The 21,188-nt window shown below is 42.2% G+C and overlaps 3 protein-coding genes and 1 pseudogene across 4 annotated transcripts; all 4 read left to right on the top strand.

Annotated features, from left to right (window-relative positions):
- Positions 1-2,248: 2,248 nt before the first annotated feature.
- LOC117186905 (protein argonaute-2-like) lies at positions 2,249-4,287 on the top strand. Of its 2 annotated transcripts, none has more exons than XM_033388223.1 (3): positions 2,249-2,396; positions 2,472-2,555; positions 3,024-4,287. In XM_033388223.1, the coding sequence occupies exons 1-3, from the start codon at positions 2,381-2,383 to the stop codon at positions 3,521-3,523; spliced, it is 600 nt and encodes a 199-aa protein (XP_033244114.1). In that variant the 5' UTR covers positions 2,249-2,380; the 3' UTR covers positions 3,524-4,287. The 2 variants fall into 2 exon arrangements, with proteins under 2 accessions (XP_033244114.1, XP_033244115.1); XM_033388224.1 differs by lacking the exon at positions 3,024-4,287 and adding an exon at positions 2,605-2,957 and having other exon boundaries at positions 2,261-2,396.
- A 1,782-nt stretch (positions 4,288-6,069) lies between these two features.
- On the top strand, positions 6,070-10,223 carry LOC117186895 (protein argonaute-2-like). Its single transcript, XM_033388192.1, has 9 exons — positions 6,070-6,276; positions 6,352-6,435; positions 6,906-7,564; positions 7,632-7,720; positions 7,779-8,385; positions 8,480-8,824; positions 8,885-9,532; positions 9,601-9,971; positions 10,052-10,223. The coding sequence occupies exons 1-9, from the start codon at positions 6,261-6,263 to the stop codon at positions 10,140-10,142; spliced, it is 2,910 nt and encodes a 969-aa protein (XP_033244083.1). The 5' UTR covers positions 6,070-6,260; the 3' UTR covers positions 10,143-10,223.
- Positions 10,224-11,173: 950 nt separating this feature from the next.
- On the top strand, positions 11,174-16,478 carry LOC117186898 (annotated as a pseudogene).
- A 1,283-nt stretch (positions 16,479-17,761) lies between these two features.
- LOC117186897 (protein argonaute-2-like) lies at positions 17,762-20,734 on the top strand. The gene is made up of 7 exons (XM_033388205.1): positions 17,762-18,106; positions 18,174-18,262; positions 18,321-18,927; positions 19,022-19,366; positions 19,427-20,059; positions 20,128-20,498; positions 20,579-20,734. The coding sequence occupies exons 1-7, from the start codon at positions 17,777-17,779 to the stop codon at positions 20,667-20,669; spliced, it is 2,466 nt and encodes an 821-aa protein (XP_033244096.1). The 5' UTR covers positions 17,762-17,776; the 3' UTR covers positions 20,670-20,734.
- The last annotated feature ends 454 nt before the right edge of the window (positions 20,735-21,188 follow it).

Below are 21,188 nucleotides of genomic sequence, written 5' to 3'. Positions count from 1 at the left end.
ATCGGCTTGGATCCGCCTCTAGCTTTCTGGTAAACATCGATCTGAAATTTAAGCTCCTTTAAGTTTCTAGCTTGGTACAGCATTGCCTTACTTGCCCTAGCGTCTGGTATACCATCCACAAAATATTCGATTAAACTCTCATCATCTAGTTTAATTGGCTTGGCTATCTCCATTAACGCATACAAAAAATCATGCAACGACTCTCCTTTTTTCTGCTGGCGCTTTTGCAACATTCTATGTACTTCTACGGACGACAGTTTAACACTAAACTCATCCAACAGAGCTGCCTTCAACGAATTCCAGTTACGAATATCACGCAAACTACGAACGAAAGATTTTGCTGCACCAACTAACAACTGCTTGGCATAAATGAATAATTGTAATTGACTCCATTGAACAGTAGCTGCGCATTCTTCTAATTCCTCTATCCATTGATTGATGTCGGGGTTATTAGAACCAGAAAATTGTGACACACTACCTTCCACGTCTTTTAGCGTAAACCAAGATTTATACTCTGCCTGTCGCGTACCTGGTTGAACTGCTACGGTATCATCCTCTGCTGTTACTACGGACTCATCCTCTGACTCTTCTTCATCCTCAACTGGAAAGCCGTGATGTATTAATAGTCTATCTTGCAAATCGCGCTTTCGTCCCGTCGTCTGCAACGCAAGCTCTCTTAACTTCTCTCGCAAATCTGCGACTCTCAGTGTCATTATCTCTTCAACTTGCATCGTGACGATTTAAATACAAAATAATTGATATTAGCTTATATCTAAGAAAATGTAATTAAATCAACTTAAACAACCTTATTACTGCTGGCCTGTTAACAATTTTCCAGTTAACATCGATTTCGAAAACGCCTTTAAAGTCGTCACTGTTAACGATCGCTTCTCTGTTAACGCTCACCTTACTATGGGTTTACCCTTGTTAACTCTCGCTTCTGCGCAGAACTTTCCAGACTCCAAATTTGACGCACACACACCACCACATCCAGATCTCGCTTGCCTGTCGATGTCGCTGTTGCCGTCCTCTCTTTGTTGCCTTGCCTTGCTCTCGCCGTTCGCCGATAACTCGTTGTCGCTTCCCGAATCGCCGCTGCTTCTGCTGTTACAAAATGAACTGCTGCTTGTCTTTTCTTGTAGTTGTAGTCTCCGTCCGACGCAGTGCAACACAACAACAATCAATGTTCTTTGATTCTTGCTGTTTGCTGCCGTCGTTTTGTCGCTTCTGCTTCCTTTGGAACGAACGCACTCAGATTGTCGTCTCTGTGCCGCTTGTCTCCTTGTAGCTCTAGCCTCTCAGACGCAATGCACAACAACAACAACGAAGGTTTTGATTCTTGCTGTGATTGCTGCCGTCTGCCGTCGTTTTGTCGCTTCTGCTCTCTTTGGAACGAACGCGCTCAGATTGTCGTCTCTGTGCCGCTTGTCTCCTTGTAGCTCTAGCCTCGTGTTCGCCAAAATTTCCAAATACACGCACAAATCTCACTTGCAAATGTTGTTGTCTTGGGCTTATTTTCGGACGAGCCCCCAATTTGTAGTAGTTTAAGTTGCTTGATGGCAACGAGTAACATTTATTTGATAAGTATGTTGGACTTAAAATTATAACAGCTCCAAGTTTTACAAGTATGTTTGTGAATAATTATATGCGTGTACGTCTGATGCGTGGCTGAACTGACAACTGACTATCTCTCTCTCTTGCTATCGGCTCTCTCAGAGCCGATTACTGCTCTATCCCGACGACACGACGAAAACACGACCGCTTCGTGTCTCTCTCTTTCCTTCGTTTCCTACATATATTAGGTTGCTGAATCTGTATCAGATCAGATCATTTTTATAGCCAAAAGGAACAAATAAATTTGCACTGGCTACGCAGCGCCCGACGTCACGCTCAGACTGATTTTCTGTCTCTCTCGCACGCATTCTTTGTCGTGTCGTTTAATATTAGCGACGTCTGCCGGAGGAGAGCCGTACTGACTTAGTATCGGGTATAAATTTAGAGTTGCGGTCTCCGCAGCAACTCACAACGTTCCCCCTCGTTTATTGTTAGGTCTGAAATATAAATAGCAGTATCCCTAAACCCTTCGAGTACCCGGTATAAAAAATGTTATTTAGAGAATTCCTAGGATAGTTGAAAAGCAGAATTTCTTAATTGAGCACCAACTAACTGCACACCAAATGAAAATTAATCATTTACTACAGATTCAACTATAAGATTATTAAAATCGATCACACAGCACAGTGCTATACGTCAAAGATATTTAGAGTAAAAAGTTTGGCATCAGAAAACAGGAAATAAATATTGCAGTCATTCGAAACAATTCAGTCGTCGGGAACAGATATAAAATTCGACAAAAATAAAAATAATAAAAAATATAAAAATGGGAAAGGAAAATAGTGAGTGAAATACAAAACTGAAAGTGAAAAGTACCCATGCGAATTTGTTCAATAAATTAAATTTATTCCGATTAGAATATAAACCGAATGCCGAAAAACCAACCAAACCAACCATGAAGCGGTACTTCGGCAAGCCCCTCCAACAGCATCAACTAAAAGGTAAGTGAAGGATTGTTTTGACCCTGGCTGTACGTTGTTTACCTTTAAGATGTACGTTTTGGGAGGAATGAGTTGCAATTTCAGGGGACCTTCCTGAGTTCTGTGAATGTGCGATATACGGCCTCCATATACGTTGCTCAGAATGTAGCCAACTAGCAGTAGACCCCTAGATGAATCGCGACTTTTTAGCTATGTTTCTATCAGAAAAGCTACCTTTAGAGGGTAATATTTCGTTCGAATTTAACAAAAAAAATTTAGTAAACTTTGACATTTTACTCAAAGGCATACTTGATGGTTTCCATTTCAAGTGGGTAGCAATGAAGCTTTGAAATTTAGTTACAAAATAACCGCGACCTTGATAAATCGCGGTCCATTGAGGGTATTTTGTTTTGCTTTAGACTTGTTAGCGCAGGTCCGTGTATCGATTATTTACCATTAATTCTTCCACTCTTCTTCACGAATCTTTAGCTGGAGAACAGGTTACTCACCCTCCATATGGAGGTCCTGCCGCCTCTGGTTTGCAGAAGCAGAAGCAGGAAGAGGAGCAAGGAGAATGGCAGACACAAAGGTGTCAGAAGAGGCGCGATAAGGCCGGGGAAGGCTGGGGCGGAAAGCAGCAGCAGCAGCAGCGTCTTCAGGGCCACAATGAACAACACCAAGGAGGCTCCCAGTTCTATGGTCCACCAAAACCGCAAGACGAACTCCCAAAATGGCCAAGAGCCCAGAACCGAGGTCTGCCTCTGCAGCCTCTGCTCCCTCGGACCCAAAAAGTAATGCCGCCACTCCCAGCAGGCACCATGAAACGTGGAACTTTGGGAAAACCAGGACAAGTATCTGTTAATTATCTCGACGTTAACTTGGATAAAATGCCTGCGGTGGCCTATCAGTACGATGTGAAGATCACGTCAGTATTTCCTAAGAAGGAGGGCGACATCGACGTCGCTGCTCCCCAGTTCGGTTTCCGATGAGGGCTTTGCATTGTCGACTTCCAATTCGATTGAGGAAGCGAATTGAGTGCGTAGAACGGATTCATTGCTCGAATTTACACTGGACACTGACATTGTATCTCAAAAGAATTAACAACAAATTTGGGAAAAATCTAGAAGTTATAAATGGAAGCTCACAAGCACATCCGATGACAATTTATTAAAAAATATTGAACTTTTCGACAAGTTCTCTCTGCGCTTCAACGAACGCATTTTATTCATCAAAGATGTTATAGGACCAAGTGAAATATGTTGCTGGTCCTTTTATGGGCACGGAAAAAAGGTTGCTGAAGTGTGTTGTACTTCTATAGTTTATGCAACTGATCGAAAACATAATAAAGTGGAATTTCCTGAGGCACGTATTTACGAAGAAACACTTAAAGTGTTGCTATACGAGAATCGAAACGCCCCTGACCAAGATCTAATGCAGGCCACATCTTCTGTACGTGTGGGGGTGTTAGCGGAACAAGCATGCATCAGTATACAAGCGACGAAGAGGAAGAGCGAACTGGACTAGCGCGGTTGCAATCAAACAAACGGAACAACCCCACATGACACGCATAGGTTTTTTATAAACTCAGTTTTGATGGCGTTGCCTATCTACAAGTTCAGCTCGTTGCTGACTTCTAGCGTCAGTAAATGTATAAAACGCGATCGGATGTATAGTTCATTAATATAATTTTTTAAATAAAAATTAACCCTATCTGAAACTGTTTACAAATGAAATTAAAAGAACCGTCGAATAACCTTGCAAATATTTATGGATACATATGTATATGATTTGCTTTCCAGTATAAATATACATATGTAGAAACCAACACTGATATGAAATCTTAGCAAAAACGTTTGCTCATTTTTATAAAACGATCTTCAAGAGTCTAAAAATGAATAGCTTTCTACATCTACCAACCTTCAAACTTCCGAAAATGTTGGTGTCTTGATTATATTGCTTAAAAAAATGACATCCAAATAAATTAATGACAGACCAAAAAGAAAATATATACCTCCAAACGGAGGGTGACCCCATAAAGAAATGGGTCAGCTATCGCAGCCACCAAGTCATCTAAATACGTGCGGATCCACCTGGACAACCACACTAACTTGGAATAACTACATAACTAGCAAAGCGACATTAGCTTCAGAAAACAATACTGGCTACTGGAAAAAACTGTACCAGCACGGAAGATAACTTTTAGTGTTTAAAACAAAGTTATATCCTGTAGTTGTAAAATGATTCTGTCGCCTTTGATCAAAAACCGCACCCCAAGCAAAGCTGTAAGCTACAGCTTTATAGTGTAAATATATATAAATTTTGGTAAATATTTATTTTTTATACCCGATACTCAAAATGAGTATTGGGGTATATTAGATTTGTGGTAAAAGTGGATGTGTGTAACGTCCAGAAGGAATCGTTTCCGACCCCATAAAGTATATATATTCTTGATCAGCATCAATAGCCGAGTCGATTGAGCCCTGTCTGTCTGTCCGTCCCCTTCAGCGCCTAGTGCTCAAAGACTATAAGAGCTAGAGCAACGTTGTTTTGGATCCAGACTTCTGTGATGTCACTGCTACAAAAATATTTCAAAACTTCGCCCCGCCCACTTCCGCCCCCACAAAGGACGAAAATCTGTGGCATCCACAATTTTAAAGATACGAGAAAACCAAAAACGCAGAATCGTAGAGGATGACTATATGTTCTAGAGTGTAAAATCTCAATCGTATAATTATTATAGCCAGAATCAAGAAAACAATTTCATTCTTTCTCGCTCTGTCTCTCTCTTACACACAGGTTTCATTGTCGGTTTTGCCAATTGCAAAATATGAGTTTAAGGATCTCAGAACCTATAAGAGCCAGAGCAACCAAAATTGGTATCCACACTCCTGTGATATCGGACCTTGACCGTTTCGTGTCCAAATTTCGCCACACCCCCTTCCGCCCCCGCAAAGGACGAAAATCTGGGGCATCCACAAATCTCAGAGACTATTAAGGCTAGAGTAACCAAATTTGGTATCCGCACTTCTGTTAGATCTCACTATAAAACGTATATCTTAGAATTTCGCCCCAATCTGTTGCATCCACAATATTGCACATTCGAGAAAACTAAAAATGCAGAATCATAGATAATGATCATATCTATTAGGTTGCTGAATCTGTATCAGATCAGATCATTTTTATAGCCAAAAGGAACAAATAAATTTGCACTGGCTACGCAGCGCCCGACGTCACGCTCAGACTGATTTTCTGTCTCTCTCGCACGCATTCTTTGTCGTGTCGTTTAATATTAGCGACGTCTGCCGGAGGAGAGCCGTACTGACTTAGTATCGGGTATAAATTTAGAGTTGCGGTCTCCGCAGCAACTCACAACGTTCCCCCTCGTTTATTGTTAGGTCTGAAATATAAATAGCAGTATCCCTAAACCCTTCGAGTACCCGGTATAAAAAATGTTATTTAGAGAATTCCTAGGATAGTTGAAAAGCAGAATTTCTTAATTGAGCACCAACTAACTGCACACCAAATGAAAATTAATCATTTACTACAGATTCAACTACAAGATTATTAGAATCGATCACACAGCACAGTGCTATACGTCAAACATATTTAGAGTAAAAAGTTTGGCATCAGAAAACAGGAAATAAATATTGCAGTCATTCGAAACAATTCAGTCGTCGGGAACAGATATAAAATTCGACAAAAATAAAAATAATAAAAAATATAAAAATGGGAAAGGAAAATAGTGAGTGAAATACAAAACTGAAAGTGAAAAGTACCCATGCGAATTTGTTCAATAAATTAAATTTATTCCGATTAGAATATAAACCGAATGCCGAAAAACCAACCAAACCAACCATGAAGCGGTACTTCGGCAAGCCCCTCCAACAGCATCAACTAAAAGGTAAGTGAAGGATTGTTTTGACCCTGGCTGTACGTTGTTTACTTTTAAGATGTACGTTTTGGGAGGAATGAGTTGCAATTTCAGGGGACCTTCCTGAGTTCTGTGAATGTGCGATATACGGCCTCCATATACGTTGCTCAGAATGTAGCCAAATAGCAGTAGACCCCTAGATGAATCGCGACTTTTTAGTTATCTTTCTATCAGAAAAGCTACCTCTAGAGGGTGATATTTCGTTCGAATTTAAGAAACAAAAAAATTAGTAAACTTTGACATTTTACTCAAAGGCATACTTGATGGTTTCCATTTCAAGTGGGTAGCAATGAAGCATTGAAATTTAGTTACAAAATAACCGCGACTTTGATAAATCGCGGTCCATTGAGGGTATTTTGTTTTGCTTTAGACTTGTTAGCGCAGGTCCGTGTATCGATTATTTACCATTAATTCTTCCACTCTTCTTCACGAATCTTTAGCTGGAGAACAGGTTACTCACCCTCCATATGGAGGTCCTGCCGCCTCTGGTTTGCAGAAGCAGAAGCAGGAAGAGGAGCAAGGAGAATGGCAGACACAAAGGTGTCAGAAGAGGCGCGATAAGGCCGGGGAAGGCTGGGGCGGAAAGCAGCAGCAGCAGCAGCAACTTCCACAACAGCGCGGACAACACCGCGATCCAATAGAAAAACAGAACCAACAACAGCAGACAGTACAAAGGCGTCTTCTGGGCCACAATGAACAACACCAAGGAGGCTCCCAGTTCTATGGTCCACCAAAACCGCAAGACGAACTCCCAAAATGGCCAAGAGCCCAGAACCGAGGTCTGCCTCTGCAGCCTCTGCTCCCTCAGACCCAAAAAGTGGTGCCGCCACTCCCAGCAGGCACCATGAAACGTGGAACTTTGGGAAAACCAGGTCAAGTATCTGTTAATTATCTCGACGTTAACTTGGATAAAATGCCTGCGGTGGCCTATCAGTACGATGTGAAGATCACGTCAGTATTTCCTAAGAAGTTCTATCGTCAGGCTTTTGAGCAGTACAGAGTTGAACATTTGGGGGGTGCGATTGCCGCATATGATGGACGTGCATCGTGCTACTCAGTTGTGAAACTAAAATGCAGCCCCCAGGGCCAAGAAGTGAAAGTAAGTGTTGTATATTTCGCTGAGTTTGATGTGCTTTTGAAGTGAAACTTGCCCTCTTGTCGTCCAGGTAACAGATCGCCACGGCCTTACCTTGAATTACACTGTGGAGCTCAAGAAGACACAGGACTGGGAAGTCGATTTGAGCTCACTAAGAAGGTGAGTGAACCGAATTGAACGAATTGAACCGAATGTGTGCAGTTTTCCATTTTTGCAGCTACATGAAGGACAAGATTTATGATAAGCCCATGCGAGCCTTGCAGTGTCTGGAGGTTGTGTTGGCGGCTCCCTGTCATAACACCGCTAGACGCGCCGGTCGCTCCTTCTTCAAAAGGTCTGATCCCGGAAACGCCTTTGATCTTAAAGACGGCTACGAAGCTCTGGTTGGGCTCCATCAAACATTCGTGCTTGGCGATCGCCCGTTTGTTAATGTGGACATATCACACAAGGCCTATCCGAAGGCCATGTCGATCATTGACTATATAGAGCATTATCAGCGGCAGAAAATTGACAAAAGCACAAATCTTGACTACAGGCGTTCTGATATTGAGTCATTCCTAAATGACATTTATATAATTTACGACCCGCCTTCCTGTCTTGGCAGCGCCCCTCGCGTCTTCAGAGTCAACGGGCTTTCCAAGGCTCCGGCTAGCACTCAGACATTTGAGCTGGATGGGAAAGAAACGACCGTTGCAAAGTACTTCAAGTCTCGGGAGTATGATTTAAAGTTTCCGAACCTTCTCTGCTTGCATGTTTGGCCGCCGTTAAAACACATTTATTTGCCTATCGAACTATGTCGCATGGACGATGGGCAGACAATGAAGGTGAGTTAAAAATCTCCCAAGCGGGGAGCTTCCCTTCACTCCAAATCATTCTGCGTTTCCTGCTTTTATTTGTTTTATCTGTATCGTATCGCAGCGCAAGGATACTGCTGCTCGGGTGGCGGCCATGCTTAAGTTTGCTGGCACGTCAACCAACGAGAGGAAGGCCAAGATCGTCCGCTTGCTGGAATATTTCAAGCACAATTTAGACCCGACCATCAGCCACTTTGGCATACGGCTGGGCAATGACTTCATCGTCGTGAATACACGCACGCTCAATGCGCCTCAGATTGAGTACAAAAACGACAATTTGGCTTCGGTGAGGAACGGTTCGTGGCGCATGGATCGCATGCAATTCTTTGAACCCAAGCCAAAGCCACATAAATGGGCCATACTCTACGGTAAGATTAACTACCTGTATGTGGACGAGCTTCAGAAGATGGTAAGTTCATTGCAGCATTTCAAACAGATCCGATCCTAATCCGACTAATTTTCGTCGCAGGTTCTTCAGCAGAGTCGCACCCTCAATCTGTGCCTGGATACCAAAGCCGAGATACGGAATTACAAGGACGAACGTGAAATAGATGCTCATTTCCACGATTTCAAAAAAAATCAATTTGATTTGGTGTTCGTTATTATACCAAATGTCGGGCGCTGTTATGATGTCGTGAAGCAAAAGGCTGAGCTGAAGCACGGCATTCTCACACAATGCATCAAGCAGATCACAGTCGAGCGTAAATGCAACCCGCAGTGTATTGGTAACGTTCTACTTAAGGTAAATTCCAAGCTGAACGGTATTAATCACAAGCTAAGGGATGACCCGCGCTGTCTGTTAAAGAACGCAATGTTTTTGGGTGCCGATGTGAGTCATCCGTCGCCCGATCAGTGGGAGATCCCCAGTGTGGTGGGTGTTGCCGCCTCCCATGATCCATTCGGGGCTTCATATAACATGCAATATCGCTTGCAACGCTCTACCCTGGAGGAGATCGAGGACATGGAGTCGATAACCCTGGAGCACTTGCGTGTTTATTATCAGTTCCGGAAATCCTATCCCGAGCACATCATCTATTACCGTGATGGTGTCGGCGATGGTCAGTTCCCCAAGATCAAGAGTGAAGAGTTGAGAGGAATTTCTGCGGCCTGCTGCAAGGTAATTTGAACCGTTGCATCCAGATTTTGTTGTCATTTTCTATCGCTACTCGACCGTTCGCCTTTCAGATGCACATTAAACCCAAGATTTGCTGCGTCATTGTAGTTAAGCGGCATCATACGCGCTTCTTTCCGAACGGAGCTCCATCGCAATATAACAAGTTCAACAATGTCGATCCGGGAACCGTCGTCGATCGCACCATTGTCCATCCCAATGAGATGGAGTTCTTCATGGTCAGCCATCAGGCGAATCAGGGGACGGCCAAGCCGACGCGTTACAACGTAATTGAGAATACGGGCAACTTGGATATTGATGTACTGCAGCAATTGACATACAATCTTTGTCACATGTTTCCTCGTTGCAACCGCGCAGTGTCTTATCCGGCTCCGGCATATTTGGCACATTTGGCTGCGGCACGTGGACGTGTCTACCTCACTGGGTGCGATATTAATACTATTATTGTTTCATATATTCGTTCTGATAACGTCTTGACTAATATCTTGACCGCTTTTCTTCCAGCTCCACCAAGTTCCGTTCTCCACAGGAGGAGTACGCAAAGCGTTTGATTGTTCCAGAGTTCATGAAGACGAATCCTATGTACTTCGTGTAGGCATCAAAAAACAGCTTCACTTCTGCCTATAGTAATTCAATTCAAATATGATTATTCTTTATAAATTGTATATTTTATCATTATCATCATGTAAGGGGCACACTCTACTCTACTCTACTCTACTCTACTCTACGTTATGCTATATGACACTAGACATATGTATTCCAGAGCTGTCGACCAGAGCTACGCAGTAGCCGGCGCACGTGTGTGCTGAACGGGTCGCTTCGTCCGCCGCTTGAAGTCCTGGTTGGTCCAATCGTCCCTGAGCCTGGCCCGGGATGGTTTAAGGTTTAAGGGAAAATACGGTTTATTTACTTTTTTATTCGTAAAAGCCAATTTTTTGTATCGTTATATTTTGACTGCACCGCGAATTAATTTCGATTGCATTTAAATTGTATCGAACCATTGGTCAATCATTTGAAATAATTTACTTGCTTGAGCGCATGAAAAATAGCAGAACCTCTGATGAAACAATTGTGTGTGGATTGACATGTGCATGAAAGATTTCACTCCTTTCCTTAGTGGAAATCAATGGAGTCAAAGATTTTGTTCGTTTTTCACTAAAATAATAAGCAGCTGCTGTTGTACCGGCGGTCAGTACAGACCTAATCAACTCACTGGAGCCCCAGCCTCGCCCACGGCCACTCCCACTCCATCCACAAGCTCCGCCACTTCTGGCGCCCTACAGCAGCGTGGAGAACGGCAAAGGGCCCCAAAGGCCTTCTTGAAAATATTACAAAAATAAATAACCCCATTTTCCAGGACCTAAGTTCATTTTTTTATTGTTAGGTCTGAAATATAAATAGCAGTATCCCTAAACCCTTCGAGTACCCGGTATAAAAAATGTTATTTAGAGAATTCCTAGGATAGTTGAAAAGCAGAATTTCTTAATTGAGCACCAACTAACTGCACACCAAATGAAAATTAATCATTTACTACAGATTCAACTACAAGATTATTAGAATCGATCACACAGCACAGCGCTATACGTCAAACATATTTAGAGTAAAAAGTTTGGCATCAGAAAACAGGAAATAAATATTGCAGTCATTCGAAACAGTTCAGTCGTTGGGAACAGATATAAAATTCAACAAAAATAAAATAATAAAAAATATAAAAATGGGAAAGGAAAATAGTGAGTGAAATACAAAACTGAAAGTGAAAAGTTACCATGCGAATTTGTTTAATAAAATAAATTTATTCCGATTAGAATATAAACCGAATGCCGAAAAACCAACCAAACCAACCATGAAGCGGTACTTCGGCAAGCCCCTCCAACAGCATCAACTAAAAGGTAAGTGAAGGATTGTTTTGACCCTGCCTGTACGTTGTTTACTTTTAAGATGTACGTTTTGGGAGGAGTGAGTTGCAATTTCAGGGGACCTTCCTGAGTTCTGTGAATGTGCGATATACGGCCTCCATATACGTTGCTCAGAATGTAGCCAACTAGCAGTAGACCCCTAGATGAATCGCGACTTTTTAGCTATGTTTCTATCAGAAAAGCTACCTTTAGAGGGTAATATTTCGTTCGAATTTAACAAAAAAAATTTAGTAAACTTTGACATTTTACTCAAAGGCATACTTGATGGTTTCCATTTCAAGTGGGTAGCAATGAAGACGGTACAGTGATCTGTGTATGGCCCCATCTGGGCCTGGAAGTCAGTCGAGCCATTCGTCTCTGTGAGGACTGAATGTATTGAAGGGGGTATCTGTGTACTCTCTTGGAACTCAGTAGAATGTTTTTAAACGGACGATATTGCTATTAATTAAAATGGATGAGTGACCTATGTGCTGTGGTGCCGGAGGAGTCGGTTGGTCGGAGTCTCTCAGAAGTACTGTTGCCATGCCTGCCCGCTCCTTTCCTGCAAGTTCAAGGCTCTGGGGGCATAAGATAGCATTTAGCGCATCATTTGGGGTGGAGTTCTACTGATGCATAGGCCGGCAATTCGCTGAACTTTGCACAGTTTTTTGGTGGTCCTTTTCAATTGCTCCGGTCACCACGCAGTAACTCCGTAGTGTAGTATTGGCCTAACTATTGCTAGATGCATCCATTGGACTATACTTGGGTTGGTGCCCCTTTTTACAAAAATGGATTTTGTACATGTATAGAGCGCTGTCGTGGCCTTCGTCACTTTATTTTTGACGTTCAGGTTTATGTTTAATGTTTAGAGTTCAACTATGGACAGTTAAACTGTGTAAAAATAAGAAGGTAGAAATCATAAAATTAAATTAAATAATTATTCATTAAAGAAGATTTTACTTTGGAAGCACAAGTATCAAAGGAAAAAAAGATAAACAAATTTATTGTAGTCGCGGCAAAGGCTACGGAAAGATTCATGGTCAGAGTAGTTCGAAGGACAGGAAGACGCAGAGGATAGTAATGCCTAGTTGGGCGGGATGGGACAGCAATATTGATAAGGCTAATGAGGGCCGAGGATTCAACGTCGCCTAGGAGAAGTTTGTGGAGAAACAGAATTCCATGGAAACTCCTACGACTTTCAGGAGAGTGCAAGTTCATGAGACGCAGCCGACTCTCATAAGAAGGAAGATGACGAGAGGGGTCCCAATTAAGTCCGCGCAGGGCAAAGATAAGGAATTGTTTTTGAACGGACTCGAGCATATCTTGATATTTTTGGTAATGGGGAGACCAGATACAGGAACCATATTCCAAGATAGGTGTAGAATAGTTTAGTGGTTAGGGGTCAGAAAATTCCTTCGACCATCTTTTGATAAAGACAAGGACTCCTTTGGCTTTATTCGAAATATCGGATATATGAGAACTAAAACATAAGTTATGTACGAAAATAATGCCTAAGTCATTAACTTTGTATAGGCGTTCCAAGGAAATTTTATGAATTGTGAAGTTAAAAAGGTAAGACTTGTTGCGATGGAGGGTCATGGCGTTAAATTTGGAAATGTTAAGAGGAAGAGCGCTAATAATGTACCAATTTTTGAGAGCGTCGAGATCTGATTGAAGAAATAACGAGGTTACCAGATCGCTGTAGGAAAAACATAGCTTGACATCATCAGCATACATTGGGACTCGTGAATTAGTTAAAACTTGGGGAAGATCATTGATAAGGAGGTTAAATATTTCCAATTCAACTTTTTGCCAATTACCAACCATAAGTAAATGCCACTGTTGCTGAAGGATATCCTGCATCAATTTAATATGGTGGTGTTAGGAGAGGGATCTTGTATTTATTTGTGAATACTGTCAGTCCGCTCGATACTGTCCATTCGAGAGTCCCGCAAGCTTTGCGGTCATTAAGTAGTGGAGTGTTTGGAGGTATTTCCCCAAGAAAATAATTGCAACTTTGCATGTGGATGTGATCCATCGAAGTTACCGCTCCCTCTCTAGGGAGGTATGCCGGTTCGATGGTTGTACACCCGGGGGAAATGCGTGTCTAATAAAATGGTTAGGGACTCCTCACTGGAGTTAGTGGGTAGTTTTCGCGGGGATCTTGCGTAGCCTTGCGGGCTCTGATGTTTCCTCTATTTCTGATTTTATAGCATGTATGTGGCCCCGGGTTTTCCGTAGTGATATTTTAGTCCAGGACGCCAGATCTTATTATAATTAGGAGCTTGTGCATGAACATAACGCCATTGCATATTCTGCGATGGTGTGACGACGGCAGGTCAATAAGATTTAGCATAGACCGGTAGGGTGACAAGATTCTACCCGAGTCCCAGTTAAAGTTACGAAGGGCAAAAATTAAAATTGCTTTTGCACAGATTCAATAACAACCTGCTGCTCTTTCTACTGCGGGCTCCACACAAAGGAACAATACTCCAATATCGGACGTACTAACAAGATATACAGTTGTTTCGTCACGTACGGGTCGTCAAACTTCTTTAACCAAAGCTTGATGATCGCTAAAACACTCTTAGCTTTATTTACTGTTGCGGCTATATGGCTGTTAAAACACAACTTATGATCAAGTAGGACTCCGCGGTCATTTAAACAACCAGGGTATGATTTCCTAGAACTTATGAGACAAAATGTGGAGCGCGACGGTAAAATGTCATGGTTGCTGGACTAGGACAACGTCCGCTCCACTCTCGTCTAAGCAGAGTATTAGTATGGTTCATAATAATAATACATATACGTAATAACGTAATAATACGAACAACAAGCACAAAAAGCGCATCTAATTGATACGGTAGCTGATATCAAACTATTTTATTCATTTGTTTACTTAACTTCCGTTTGATAGCCCTGGAAAGGTTTATATTTAAAATCGCGTTGCTGATTTTATATATATGTTGCCTAAAACCATTCGGTATGACTGGGTGATATGTCAACATTTTTTTGTAAAATACAAACCAAGAGAGCATTTTTACATATATTTTTATTTTATGTTTTGATAATTCGAATTCCTGAGGAAAAGAGACGGCGAGATATTTTCCACTATTTAGGAAGGCCTTGTATTCGAAAGAATTTGCGAATTGTTCCAAACACCTTTGAGCGCGGGCTGACTATTTCTAATCAATTAGGCGTGACGTCCCACCCATTGGTGCTCCCGTTTTCACATTCCGTAAGGTTGCTACGTTTTCTAAACGAAAACATTTTCATTTCGACAAAATGAAAGGTCGTCTGTTCTTTTTACTCTGCTATTTCGCATATTTGTCGCCGGCCGTTTTTTTTTCGACGTCCAAAATCAGGTACCTTGAGCACAAATTGACAAAATTGCCGTTCTTACGGAGGAAAACCTTTCAAAGTCCCAAAACAAGCAACACATACAAAAAAATATATCAAAGCATACTTGATTATGTTAATATTTTGTATGTGCCCTAGACAAAATATTCCGATGCCAGGGATGAAAATAAAGAAAGTATCGGAAATATAACTTTTTATCGATATATAGTTTTATTGACTGTCCGTTTTGATGTAGAGATAATTTTGCAAACTGATTTTCTTTGTAACCAAATTGGATTTAGTTCTTCATCGTGGCTAATACTTTCGTCAAAATTGATCCCATAGCGCTGGAGGATTGTGCGAGCGTAAGCAACGCAAAAGATAGCGTTTGCCAAAGCTCCAAACAAAAGGGCGTTGGTGTCATAGGTGCACCAAAAGAAATAGCTTGCTGCATTGAAGACCTGGGTTCCGCTCTACAAGACAAAGTGATTTTGGCACCTGCAGAAAGTAGCCACCAATTTGTGCTTCATGCCAAGCAGTCTGAAGCCATGTCCGGTGATCAGAAAGTGCTGTTAAAAGGGCATTCGTCTCAGTATGTCAAGCTGAATGTTGGTGGTTGCTTATATTATACTACAATCGGAACACTGACAAGGCATAATGATACAATGCTAAGCGCTATGTTTAGTGGTCGCATGGAGGTGCTAACTGATTCAGAAGGTAATTAATTTACATTGAAATTATTCTGTAATATGTATACAAAAATTCACGTTGCAGGTTGGATACTAATAGATCGCTGTGGAAACCATTTTGGAATCATACTCAACTTCTTGCGCGATGGCAGTGTCCCATTACCCGAAACTAACAAAGAAATAGCTGAGCTACTTGCAGAATCAAAATACTACTGCATTACCGAGCTTGCATTGTCATGTGAACGGGCACTATATGCACACATTGAGCCAAAACCTATTTGCCGCATTCCATTGATAACTTCGCAAAAAGAGCAACAACTTCTAATCAGCGCGTCTTCGAAACCGGCTGTTATTTTAGTGGTGCAGCGACAAAACAACAAGTATTCATACACAAGCACATCCGATGACAATTTATTAAAAAATATTGAACTTTTCGACAAGCTCTCTCTGCGTTTCAACGAACGCATTTTATTCATCAAAGATGTTATAGGACCAAGTGAAATATGTTGCTGGTCCTTTTATGGGCACGGAAAAATGGTTGCTGAAGTGTGTTGTACTTCTATAGTTTATGCAACTGATCGAAAACATACTAAAGTGGAATTTCCTGAGGCACGTATTTACGAAGAAACACTTAAAGTGTTGCTATACGAGAATCGAAACGCCTGACCAAGATCTAATGCAGGCCACATCTTCTGTACGTGTGGGGGGTGTTAGCGGAACAAGCATGCATCAGTATACAAGCGACGAAGAGGAAGAGCGATCTGCACTAGCGCGGTTGCGATCAAACAAACGGAACAACCCCACATGACACGCATAGGTTTTTTATAAACTTAGTTTTGATGGCGTTGCCTATCTACAAGTTCAGCTCGTTGCTGACTTCTAGCGTCAGTAAATGTATAAAACGCGATCGGATGTATAGTTCATTAATATAATTTTTTAAATAAAAATTAACCCTATCTGAAACTGTTTACAAATGAAATTAAAAGAACCGTCGAATAACCTTGCAAATATTTATGGATACATATATACATATGCATATGATTCGCTTTCCAGTATAAATATACATATGTAGAAACCAACACTGATATGAAATCTTAGCAAAAACGTTTGCTCATTTTTATAAAACGATCTTCAAGAGTCTAAAAATGATAAGTTAAAGAATAGCTTTCTACATCTACCAACCTTCAAACTTCCGAAAATGTTGGTGTCTTGATTATATTGCTTAAAAAAATGACATCCAAATAAATTAATGACAGACCAAAAAGAAAATATATACCTCCAAACGGAGGGTGACCCCATAAAGAAATGGGTCAGCTATCGCAGCCACCAAGTCATCTAAATACGTGCGGATCCACCTGGACAACCACACTAACTTGGAATAACTACATAACTAGCAAAGCGACATTAACTTCAGAAAACAATACTGGCTACTGGAAAAAACTGTACCAGCACGGAAGATACCTTTTAGTGTTTAAAACAAAGTTATATCCTGTAGCTGTAAAATGATTCTGTCGCCTTTGATCAAAAACCGCAAATAAATTTTGGTAAATATTTATTTTTTATACCCGATACTCAAAATGAGTATTGGGGTATATTAGATTTGTGGTGAAAGTGGATGTGTGTAACGTCCAGAAGGAATCGTTTCCGACCCCATAAAGTATATATATTCTTGATCAGCATCAATAGCCGAGTCTATTGAGCCCTGTCTGTCTGTCCGTCTGTCCGTCCGTCCGTCTGTACGTCCCTATCAGCGCCTAGTGCTCAAAGGGCGAAAATCTGTGGCATCCACAATTTCAAAGTTACGAGAAAACAGAAAACGCAGAGTAGTAGATTATAATTATATGTTCTAGAGTGCAAAATCTGAACCAGATCGTATAATGATTATAGCCAGAATCAAGAAAACAATTTCATTCTTTCTCGCTCTGTCTCTCTCTAACACACAGGTTTCATGGTCGGTTTTGCCAATTGCAAAATATGAGTTCAAGGATCTCAGAGCCTATAAGAGCCAGAGCAACCAAATTTGGTATCCACACTCCTGTGATATCGGACCTTGACCGTTTCGTGTCCAAATTTCGCCACACCCCCTTCCGCCCCCGCAAAGGACGAAAATCTGGGGCATCCACAAATCTCAGAGACTATTAAGTCTAGAGTAACCAAATTTGGTATCCGCACTTCTGTTAGATCTCACTATAAAACGTATATCTTAGAATTTCGCCCCACCCCCTTCCGCCCCCCCAAAGGACAAAAATCTGTTGCATCCACAATATTGCACATTCGAGAAAACTAAAAACGCAGAATCATAGATAATGATCATATCTATTAGGTTGCAGCCTCTGCTCCCTCAGACCCAAAAAGTGGTGCCGCCACTCCCAGCAGGCACCATGAAACGTGGAACTTTGGGAAAACCAGGTCAAGTATCTGTTAATTATCTCGACGTTAGCTTGGATAAAATGCCTGCGGTGGCCTCTCAGTACGATGTGAAGATCACGTCAGTATTTCCTAAGAAGTTCTATCGTCAGGCTTTTGAGCAGTACAGAGTTGAACATTTGGGGGGTGCGATTGCCGCATATGATGGACGTGCATCGTGCTACTCAGTTGTGAAACTAAAATGCAGCCCCCAGGGCCAAGAAGTGAAAGTAAGTGTTGTATATTTCGCTGAGTTTGATGTGCTTTTGAAGTGAAACTTGCCCTCTTGTCGTCCAGGTAACAGATCGCCACGGCCTTACCTTGAATTACACTGTGGAGCTCAAGAAGACACAGGACTGGGAAGTCGATTTGAGCTCACTAAGAAGGTGAGTGAACCGAATTGAACGAATTGAACCGAATGTGTGCAGTTTTCCATTTTTGCAGCTACATGAAGGACAAGATTTATGATAAGCCCATGCGAGCCTTGCAGTGTCTGGAGGTTGTGTTGGCGGCTCCCTGTCATAACACCGCTAGACGCGCCGGTCGCTCCTTCTTCAAAAGGTCTGATCCCGGAAACGCCTTTGATCTTAAAGACGGCTACGAAGCTCTGGTTGGGCTCCATCAAACATTCGTGCTTGGCGATCGCCCGTTTGTTAATGTGGACATATCACACAAGGCCTATCCGAAGGCCATGTCGATCATTGACTATATAGAGCATTATCAGCGGCAGAAAATTGACAAAAGCACAAATCTTGACTACAGGCGTTCTGATATTGAGTCATTCCTAAATGACATTTATATAATTTACGACCCGCCTGCCTGTCTTGGCAGCGCCCCTCGCGTCTTCAGAGTCAACGGGCTTTCCAAGGCTCCGGCTAGCACTCAGACATTTGAGCTGGATGGGAAAGAAACGACCGTTGCAAAGTACTTCAAGTCTCGGGAGTATGATTTAAAGTTTCCGAACCTTCTCTGCTTGCATGTTTGGCCGCCGTTAAAACACATTTATTTGCCTATCGAACTATGTCGCATGGACGATGGGCAGACAATGAAGGTGAGTTAAAAATCTCCCAAGCGGGGAGCTTCCCTTCACTCCAAATCATTCTGCGTTTCCTGCTTTTATTTGATTTAAATGTATCGTATCGCAGCGCAAGGATACTGCTGCTCGGGTGGCGGCCATGCTTAAGTTTGCTGGCACGTCAACCAACGAGAGGAAGGCCAAGATCGTCCGCTTGCTGGAATATTTCAAGCACAATTTAGACCCGACCATCAGCCACTTTGGCATACGGCTGGGCAATGACTTCATCGTCGTGAATACACGCACGCTCAATGCGCCTCAGATTGAGTACAAAAACAACAATTTGGCTTCGGTGAGGAACGGTTCGTGGCGCATGGATCGCATGCAATTCTTTGAACCCAAGCCAAAGCCACATAAATGGGCCATACTCTACGGTAAGATTAACTACCTGTATGTGGACGAGCTTCAGAAGATGGTAAGTTCATTGCAGCATTTCAAACAGATCCGATCCTAATCCGACTAATTTTCGTCGCAGGTTCTTCAGCAGAGTCGCACCCTCAATCTGTGCCTGGATACCAAAGCCGAGATACGGAATTACAAGGACGAACGTGAAATAGATGATCATTTCCACGATTTCAAAAAAAATCAATTTGATTTGGTGTTCGTTATTATACCAAATGTCGGGCGCTGTTATGATGTCGTGAAGCAAAAGGCTGAGCTGAAGCACGGCATTCTCACACAATGCATCAAGCAGATCACAGTCGAGCGTAAATGCAACCCGCAGTGTATTGGTAACGTTCTACTTAAGGTAAATTCCAAGCTGAACGGTATTAATCACAAGCTAAGGGATGACCCGCGCTGTCTGTTAAAGAACGCAATGTTTTTGGGTGCCGATGTGAGTCATCCGTCGCCCGATCAGTGGGAGATCCCCAGTGTGGTGGGTGTTGCCGCCTCCCATGATCCATTCGGGGCTTCATATAACATGCAATATCGCTTGCAACGCTCTACCCTGGAGGAGATCGAGGACATGGAGTCGATAACCCTGGAGCACTTGCGTGTTTATTATCAGTTCCGGAAATCCTATCCCGAGCACATCATCTATTACCGTGATGGTGTCGGCGATGGTCAGAGTGAAGAGTTGAGAGGAATTTCTGCGGCCTGCTGCAAGGTAATTTGAACCGTTGCATCCAGATTTTGTTGTCATTTTCTATCGCTACTCGACCGTTCGCCTTTCAGATGCACATTAAACCCAAGATTTGCTGCGTCATTGTAGTTAAGCGGCATCATACGCGCTTCTTTCCGAACGGAGCTCCATCGCAATATAACAAGTTCAACAATGTCGATCCGGGAACCGTCGTCGATCGCACCATTGTCCATCCCAATGAGATGGAGTTCTTCATGGTCAGCCATCAGGCGAATCAGGGGACGGCCAAGCCGACGCGTTACAACGTAATTGAGAATACGGGCAACTTGGATATTGATGTACTGCAGCAATTGACATACAATCTTTGTCACATGTTTCCTCGTTGCAACCGCGCAGTGTCTTATCCGGCTCCGGCATATTTGGCACATTTGGCTGCGGCACGTGGACGTGTCTACCTCACTGGGTGCGATATTAATACTATTATTGTTTCATATATTCGTTCTGATAACGTCTTGACTAATATCTTAACCGCTTTTCTTCCAGCTCCACCAAGTTCCGTTCTCCACAGGAGGAGTACGCAAAGCGTTTGATTGTTCCAGAGTTCATGAAGACGAATCCTATGTACTTCGTGTAGGCATCAAAAAACAGCTTCACTTCTGCCTATAGTAATTCAATTGAAATATGATTATTCTTTATAAATTGTATATTTTATCATTATCATCATGTAAGGGGCACACTCTACTCTACTCTACTCTACTCTACTCTACTTTACGTTATGCTATATGACACTAGACATATGTATTCCAGAGCTGTCGACCAGAGCTACGCAGTAGCCGGCGCACGTGTGTGCTGAACGGGTCGCTTCGTCCGCCGCTTGAAGTCCTGGTTGGTCCAATCGTCCCACTTGCGAGTTCGAAAATCTCTCCTGAGCCTGGCCCGGGATGGTTTAAGGTTTAAGGGAAAATACGGTTTATTTACTTTTTTATTCGTAAAAGCCAATTTTTTGTATCGTTATATTTTGACTGCACCGCGAATTAATTTCGATTGCATTTAAATTTTATCGAACCATTGGTCAATCATTTGAAATAATTTACTTGCTTGAGCGCATGAAAAATAGCAGAACCTCTGATGAAACAATTGTGTGTGGATTGAC

The sequence above is a fragment of the Drosophila miranda genome, chromosome 2 (assembly GCF_003369915.1).
Source record: "Drosophila miranda strain MSH22 chromosome 2, D.miranda_PacBio2.1, whole genome shotgun sequence".
NCBI classification, from domain to species: domain Eukaryota; kingdom Metazoa; phylum Arthropoda; class Insecta; order Diptera; family Drosophilidae; genus Drosophila; species Drosophila miranda.
The sequence above is the reverse complement of the archived record's forward strand: the minus strand, read 5'-3'. Positions and strand labels throughout refer to the sequence as shown.

Excerpts from the sequence above, each read along its gene's own strand:
- LOC117186905 (XM_033388223.1), top strand. Across the intron at positions 2,556-3,023 it reads CCAACAGCATCAACTAAAAG|CTGGAGAACAGGTTACTCAC; the intron begins GTAAGTGAAGGA and ends ACGAATCTTTAG.
- LOC117186895 (XM_033388192.1), top strand. Across the intron at positions 7,565-7,631 it reads CCCAGGGCCAAGAAGTGAAA|GTAACAGATCGCCACGGCCT; the intron begins GTAAGTGTTGTA and ends CTTGTCGTCCAG. Across the intron at positions 8,825-8,884 it reads TGGACGAGCTTCAGAAGATG|GTTCTTCAGCAGAGTCGCAC; the intron begins GTAAGTTCATTG and ends TTTTCGTCGCAG.
- LOC117186897 (XM_033388205.1), top strand. The coding sequence starts at position 17,777 with ATGATCATATCTATTAGGTTGCAGCCTCTGCTCCCTCAGACCCAAAAA. Across the intron at positions 20,060-20,127 it reads TTTCTGCGGCCTGCTGCAAG|ATGCACATTAAACCCAAGAT; the intron begins GTAATTTGAACC and ends TTCGCCTTTCAG. Across the intron at positions 20,499-20,578 it reads GGACGTGTCTACCTCACTGG|CTCCACCAAGTTCCGTTCTC; the intron begins GTGCGATATTAA and ends CTTTTCTTCCAG.